Genomic DNA, 8367 nt, shown 5'->3' with positions numbered 1-8367 from the left:
ATGCTAAGTAAAATGTTATTATTTCTGTTGTCATTTCATTTGTTAATTCATATTTGACTATATATGAATTTGACTATATGCAACATCTTAGAAAAAAATCTGTGGAGGTTTTTTTTTTTTTTTTTTTTTGCAAAGAGACTGGAGTGGATTGACAATTCCTTCTCCAGGATGTTCTCATTTTGCATAGGAGGAACTTGGGCAAATAGAGATAAAATGGCTTGCCCAGAGTGACACAGCTAGTAAGTGTGAAAGACTGTATTTTAATTCCTATATTCTTCACTTCAGTATTTTATACCCTGTATCACCTAGGTGCTCCAACTGTAAGGTATGCAGTGATATTTTTGTGATCTTCAGAGAGACTTTCATTAAAGGCAAAATAAATAATTTCTTTTACCCACAATTGAAATAATCATACTGTAAACAAAATTTATACAATTAGAATGAGAGAAACCACTGATTATGAAAAGTATTTGCATCCAAAAAGAGAAGAAAGAAGTAATTTCACCCAATAGATCAATGAGCATGATTTTGTCACCTGAAAAAATTCTAAAAAATACTATTAAAAGGATTTTTAATGATTGTCTAGAAAATTAAGTCGTGGAGGGTATAACCAAGATGAACAGTAGCAGGGAGAAATATAGTGAGCTTCTCCCCTCCAAAATACAATTTCAAACAGATCTAGAAAACAAATGACATTGATCTAAGAAAAAGTCAGTCATTTTTCTAGGTCAGAGTCAGCATAGGAAGACATATACACTTCATATACACTGAGCATAGAGACTGGCCAGAAGCACATGGGGTATTTTATTTCAACACCCAGAGACTGAAAGAAGACTGGGACTGTGCCCAGGATATAGAAAAGGTCATATTTGCATACTGGCTTACTGAGACCTCATTTGTAGCATGGAAGAATACTCAACTGTTTAGCTTTGTCTCTCCTTACCCACTCCTTGGTCACAGATCCAAGGAAGATGGAAGAGAGTTATTATGTTCACAAGAACATTTGACAAAAAGGCAAAAAGATAAGGAAAGAGAGGGAAAGGAAGAGAAGGAAAAGAAGAGAGAATTACTCCAAAATATTTAGTGGCAAAGTCTCAAAAGAAAACACAGACTAGTCACAAATTCAATTAGAATTGCTAAGGGAGTTGTTGTAAAGGTTTTTAAAAAGATAAAAATACTTTTATAAATAAAATGAATGTTAGAGGAAAATTGGAAGAGTAATGAGAGTTATGCTGGAAAGAACTGGAAGGGATTTCTTAGTTTTGGATATGAAATAAAAAAATCTAATTCAAGCAACAAGCTCTATGAAAATTTAAAAAGACCAAACAGAAGCTCAATGAGATATTAAAATATGAAAATATAGCCAAATGATTGAATAATGAAGAAAATGTAAGGTACCTCATATCAAATGCAATTGGCCTAGAAAACAAATGGAGAAGAGAAAATTGAAAAATTATTGAACTAACCTGACAAAAAAGAGAGCCTAATCATTATGTTTGAAGAAGTTTTAAAAGAAAACTTCCCAGAGCTGTTAGAATCAAAGAACAAAGAAAACTCAATAGTCATCTCCTGAAAGAAATTCCAAAATGAAAATACCCCTGGAATATTATGTCCAAAATTCAGAGCTTTCAGGACAAAGAAAAAATACTTCAAGCATCCAAAAGGAAAATATCAAAACACTGAGGAGCCACTTAATTTAGAGTTGTACCATGATAAATAGCTTGAGAAAAAATATTCTAGAAAGAAAAATTTATGATGGGATGAAGGATTACAACTAAAAGAAACTTTCTTAGCAAAATAGTATAATTCTAGAATGAAAAGAATGAAAATTTAATGAAATAGAAGATTTTTATTAACATTCTGATTAAAAAAGAACCACGCCAAATAGAAAATATGAAGCATAAACATGAATCAAAGAAATATAAAATAGTAATCATGAATGAACAATCATAAGGGACTAAGTAATAATAAATTACTAATATGTTTATGATAGGAATATGAAAATATATTTTCTCAGGCCCTTTTAAAAGTTATATAAGGCATTGATGAGTATAATTTTTTATTATTTTATTTTTAATTCATGAAAAAAGCACTTCCATAACATAATAGAATAATAAAAGATGATCATATGAAACTACAAATCTGTTATGTACAAGTATGTCTTTTAAATATATAATGAATTTATAACACTTGTTTGAAAAAAACAAGCTATCTAACTTGGAGAAGGAAAAATTTAATAAGAATAACAATTTTAATTACCAAAACATTATGATAATTTTAATTTGGCATTGTAAGGTTTGCAAAACACATACATGGATTCTCTCCTTTGAAAACAGGGGATATGAGTACTATTTCAATTATTTCAACAACATTACTATCAAATAATAATATTGTATAATATTATTTTATAGCTTTTTATTTACAAGATAAATGCATGGGTAATTTTTCAGCATTGACAATTGCAAAACCTTTTGTAACAACTTTTCCCTTCCTTCCCCCCACCCCTTCTCCCAGATGGCAGGTTAACCAAATACATTTTAAATATGTTAAAGTATAAGTTAAATACAATATGTGTATACATGTCCATACAGTTATTTTGCTGTACAAAAAGAATCAGACTTTGAAATATTGTACAATTAGGCATCAAAAATGCAGGCAGACAAAAATAGAGGGATTGGGAATTCTATGTAGTGGTTCATAGTCATCTCTCAGAGTTCTTTCACTGGGTGTAGCTGGTTCAATTCATTACTGCTCCATTTGAATTGATTTGGTTCATCTCATTGTTGAAGAGGGCCACGTCCATCAGAATTGATCATCATATAGTAATATTGTTGAAGTATACAATGATCCCTGGTTTTGTTCATTTCACTCAGCATCATTCATGTAAGTCTCTCCAGGCCTTTCTGAAATCATCCTGCTGGTCTTTTCTTACAGAACAATAATATTCCATAATATTCATATACCACAATTTATTCAGCCATTCTCCAATTGATGGGCATCCACTCAGTTTCCAGTTTCTGGCCACTACAAAGAGGGCTGCCACAACATTCTTGCACATACAGGTCCCTTTCCTTTCTTTAGTATCTCTTTGGAGTATAAGCCCAATAGAAACACTGCTGGATTAAAGGGTATGCACAGTTTGATAACTTTTTGAGCATAGTTGCAAATTGCTCTCCAGAATGACCAGATGTGTTCACAATTCCACCAACAATGTATCAGTGTCCCGGTTTTCTCATATCCCCTCCAACATTCTGCATTATCTTTCCCTGTCATTCTAGCCAATCTGACAGGTGTGTAGTACACACCTTAATTTGCATTTCTCTGATTAACAATGACTAGGAGCATCTTTTCATATGGATAGAAATAGTTTCAATTTCTTCATCTGAGAATTGTCTATTCATATCCTTTGACCATTTATCAATTGGAGAATGGCTTGATTTCTTATAAATTAGAGTCAATTCTCTATATATTTTGAAAATGAGGCCTTTATCAGACCTTTGACTGTAAAAATGTTTTTCCAATTTATTGCTTCCATTCTAATCTTGTCTGCATTAGTTTTGTGAGATCAGCATTTATATAAGTCTATATAGAGAGAGGAGATTAGATATAATTTTCAAGTATGTATATCAGTGATATGTTTTCTGAGATTCTTTTGAACTTTGATATTCTATATTTCTGTAAAATATATATTGAGGAGTTAAATGCTTATTTGAATGAATACACAAGTATAGTTTATATTACCTAAAAATGTGCATTTGTAATAGGATTCTGATAATATTACTGAATTTATTAAGCAGTAAAAGCAAAAATGGCCTAGAAAAAAAAAAAACTATTAGCTTTGAACTATTTCACTTTCTCATCAAATACAGATTTTTCATAAGAACTTTTTCAACACCCTCTTTTACCTCTTTGTTCCTCAAGCTATAGATGATAGGGTTCAGCATTGGGGTTACTACCCAGTAAGACAGGCCAATGAGTTCATCAGAAGTTTTGGTGTCCTTTGATTGGGGTTTCATATACATGAAAAGGGCTGAGCCATAGAATAAAATCACCACAGTTAAATGGGCTGAGCAGGTGGAAAAGGCTTTCTTCCTCCCTTCACTAGAGTTGATCCTCAGGATAGTGGAAAGGATGAAGACATATGAGAAGAAAATTAGTAGTAAAGGGATAACTAAGAAAAAAAAATTTCCAACTGTCATAATGAACACATTGAGGGAAATGTCTCCACAGATAAGCTTGAGAAGAGCCAAGATCTCACAGGTAAGATGGTCAATGATGTTGTCACAGAAAGGTCTCATCATAGCCAGCAGAGTGAGTAGCAGGGAATACAGGAAGCCTAACATCCAGGTCCAAGTTGCCATCTGAACACAGAGTGCCTTATTCATTATGATGGTATATCTTAGGGGATTGCAGATGGCAACGTACCGGTCAAAAGCCATCACAGCCAGAAGCACACACTCTGTACAGCCCAATCCAAGAGAAACGACCATTTGTAATGCACACCCAGTGAAAGAAATGGATTTTCTCTTAGACATGAAATTTACAAGCATTGGAGGAATAGAGGAGGATGTGTAACAGATATCTAAAAAAGAAAGGTTTGCAAGGAAAAAATACATTGGAGTATGAAGGCGGGGATCTAGTATGCTAATGATAATGAGGATGCTATTTCCTAATAGGATCACCAGATACATTACAAGGCAGAGCACATAAAGAGATATCTGGAGAGCTGGGTAATGAGAAAGTCCAACCAGAAAAAATTCAGTCACAGTGGTATAATTCCCTTTGTTCATGTTATTACATTTGGTCACCTGTGGAATTTAAGGAAGGACACAGCTCATTGGAGTTGAAATTGCATAATGTCAATTATTTATGCTTCTAATAATATGTAATCATTTCCCCTTTTAGTCTTACATCTTGTACTCCTGGGTACGTAGGAAAGAAAATGAAATAATGGGCTACAAATTAACGTACATATGATTCTATGTACATAATAGTACAATTAAAGATAAATCAAAATACTGACAATAATTAAACATATCTTTATCTATCACTGTATACTTTACAAGATGTTTTTTGTATTTTTATCTCATTTAATTTTTCACAATAACATTATGATTGAAATATGTGTTTAAATCCTGATTCTGATATAGTTTAAATGGGTGAACATGGGCAAATCCCATAACCTCAAGAATCCCAAGGAAACTTTATAAGCTTCTGACAGAAGACTGTACAATCTGCATTGTAGCCAAGAATTTATATAATGTGACTTTCTGACACTGACATCTTCTCATATTTGGACTGAAACTCCCAAGACTATCTCCTTCTCCTACAAATTTGCTATAACTCAGGGTATATTAAGTAAGTTGCCTTTGGCTACAACCAGTAAGTGACACTGTCAGGACTAAAATACAAAGTTTTGGCTATGGATGTATAGCACAGTGCTTGAAACATGATTGAGATGTATTAATTGTTTTTGCAGCAATTCATTTGTTTTCACCAACCTAGGGTTTTACACTTCAACTTTACTTATAAAATGACAATATGAGAAAAATAAATTAAGCATTATATATTCCTGTATTGCAATTGAATAAATTACCTAAATGTATATTAAACTTAAATTAATTAGATCTAGTTGGTTCATATGAGTTCATTTCTATTTCATACCTAAGTAATGATAAAGCATCCCTATCAGTTTCCTCAATTTTTCCTAGTTCCTTATTTCTGAGAAAGAAGCACTTTTCTGCTTGATAAAACTAATCTTTCTGTCCCTGTTTTTGACTTTTCCCAAAACTTTGCCCCAGCAATTATTCCTATCCTTTTCTATTGCTCCTTCTTCACAGACTCCATGCTCCTTACATCTATATTCAGATCTTCCTTTTTCTCAAAGAAAAATTCTCTCCTGGTGATGCTATCATCTCTCTATTTCTTTTTCATTATTGCTAAACTTCTTTTTGGGCTATTTTAAATTTACTCATCAATCAGTCATACTGTAGTTCCTTGTAATCTGATTTTTACCCCTAACTATGCTATCAAATTTTTTCTCTTTTTTCCATATTCTACACATAATAATTTTTGTTTACCTTCCAGTGTCAGATTCAAAGCTCCTCTTCAGTTCATGCCAAGGCACTTAGGTGGATTATTCCACCTGTCTAAACAACAACAAAAAAAATTGTTTTAAGCACATTTATAATAATAACTTGGTGCTTTGAGATAGCAACCAACATATTTCTCTCCATTTTCATTTTTCTTAGGTTTCAATATGGATGCAAATAGTTTTTAAAAGATTTCTTTATATAGCCATTCTTCTCTTCAATCATATTTAATAATCATCATTGGACAAAGGGTTGGATCCTTATATTTCAAATTTAAAAAAGATATTACCAGATTTAACAAAATGTTGTCTTTTTCACTAGTGTCATGGCATTAGAGAAGTGAGTAGAACTATTTTTTCCATATACATTAAATATTTGTTCCTGTCTGTGAATCCTGCAAACTTCTAAAGATACAACCATTGGTTCTAGATGCCAACTTAACTCCCCTTCCCTTGAACCCCATCATTCCTTAGGGACTCTGAATGTTCCCTGAAGTAATTTAAAGTTGTATGTAGGAACTAAGTGTAAGTTAACAAGTTTAGGATGTTTTATGGATAATGGCATAAGTCTAATTACACAAAACTTATTACACTGCTTTAATTGATGCCATATTAAATAATACGCAAAATAGAAAGGCACTTGATTTTCATTTCGTCAACTTAACTTAACATGGGACTGACACAATTATCTGAGAGACTCAGCCCAATTTCCCACATTTCTTTAATTTTTCTGAGAAGCAATGTTGGGTTTTTTTTTTCTTTAATACCTCTACCACCCTGGTTCAAGCCCTCATCATTTCAAAACAGGACTATAGAAGTAATTTGCTGGCTGATCTTTATACTTTGAGTCTCTCCTCACTCCAGTCAATCTTTCACTCAGTCTTTCACTTAAGAGTCTGAGAATGGAGGGTTTTTTTGCCTTTCTTTCTATCCCCAGTGTTTAGTACAATACCTGGTAACATCCTTGATATTTAGTAATGCTATCTAGTCTAATAAGTGACAGATATGGAGCATTCTAAATCAAAAGTCTTATGTTCTTCACATATGCATTTTCCCCAAATCCTTACATAGAGTGTGCATGTACATTGTTATTGATTGAGTCAAGAATCTAGTTCCTAGAATAGATTAGCTTTTTGATATTTCTGATCATGAATGAGACTGACCAATAATTTTATTTTGGTGAAAATGGATTGATGATAGATGTATAGTAGTATTTTTGGATTGACTTTGCTGCTGATAGAATGACTAGACCCAAAGAATAATGAATATTGAATTCATACAGATTTAAAGGGAGAGCTCAAATAAATTCTTTAAAGTAATTCTCATGGTAGAACTGTGATGATGGAGTAAAAGCAGGAGCTTACCCAACCTTTCTCCCAAACCACTTCAAAATATTTTAATGACTAAATAAGTATCAGAGTGTCAGACTGTCTTAAAGAGATGAAGTAGAACATTCTCCAGGCAAAAGCAACTTAGAAGGTCAGCAGAAAAAAATCTTTGGTACCAGGATAGGAGCCCAGCATGCAACGCTAGTGCAGGCTGCATCAGAGCAGCTCTGGTACCAATCCCAGCTCAAGCCCAAGCCCCTGCCAGTAAAGCAGGAACCTCTGTATCAGATGTAGAGTTGACTTCCAGACCTCTCAGCCCAGAGATAACAAACAAGAATTTGAAAGCTAGTGGAAAAGTTCTGTGGCAACAGGATGGGAGTCCAGCGTGCAGTCCCAGAACAGCCTATATTGGTACAGCTCTAGATCCAGCCCCAACCATGGCTAGCACAGCACCAGAACTAGCAAAGCAGTACTCAGTTGCTTTAGCACTGGAAATCTTATAGCTATAGTGGAGTGGGCACTCTCTTAACAATCCTAGAGCATAAAAGAGTGCTTGTGGTCAGGTCTCTAGAAAGTAATAAAAGAAAGGGCAGATTGGAGAAGGGAGTAGTCAGTAGCAAAACACTTTTGATAATGGAGGGAGAGAGAGAATAGAATAAATGGGAGGGGGAGAAATACAGTTAGCAATAGTAATTATAAAAAAAAGAAATTTGAAGCAAGTTTCTTTGATAAGACCTCATTTTCCAAACTTAAGAGGGAACTGAATATAAGTTATAAAAAATAAGAGTTATACCCCAATTTATAAATGATTAAGAGATATAATTTATGCCCAAAGGTCTATAAATTCATGCATATCCTTTGACATAACACTATCACAACTAGGCAAGTATACTAAAAGAGATTTTTTAAAAAGGAAAATGACCTATATATGCAGAAATAGTTGAAGCA

General features: G+C 33.3%; 1 protein-coding gene across 1 annotated transcript; it reads right to left on the bottom strand.

The window, feature by feature from the left end:
- Positions 1–3848: 3848 nt before the first annotated feature.
- LOC127545584 (olfactory receptor 13D1-like) lies at positions 3849–4790 on the bottom strand. Its single transcript, XM_051972978.1, has 2 exons — positions 4259–4790; positions 3849–4066 (listed from the first exon to the last, which is right to left on the bottom strand). Exons 1-2 carry the CDS (start codon positions 4788–4790, stop codon positions 3849–3851), a joined length of 750 nt encoding a protein of 249 aa, XP_051828938.1.
- Between the last annotated feature and the right edge of the window lie 3577 nt (positions 4791–8367).

This window comes from Antechinus flavipes, chromosome 1 (genome assembly GCF_016432865.1).
Source record: "Antechinus flavipes isolate AdamAnt ecotype Samford, QLD, Australia chromosome 1, AdamAnt_v2, whole genome shotgun sequence".
NCBI classification, from domain to species: Eukaryota; Metazoa; Chordata; class Mammalia; order Dasyuromorphia; family Dasyuridae; genus Antechinus; species Antechinus flavipes.
Note: the sequence above shows the minus strand (reverse complement) of the source record. Positions and strands in the feature narration are given on the sequence as shown.

Coding starts and splice junctions, on each gene's coding strand:
- LOC127545584 (XM_051972978.1), bottom strand. CDS start 4,790: ATGAACAAAGGGAATTATACCACTGTGACTGAATTTTTTCTGGTTGGA. Junction 4,067..4,258: donor CATCATTGACCATCTTACCT/GTGAGATCTTGG, acceptor CCACCTGCTCAG/CCCATTTAACTGTGGTGATT.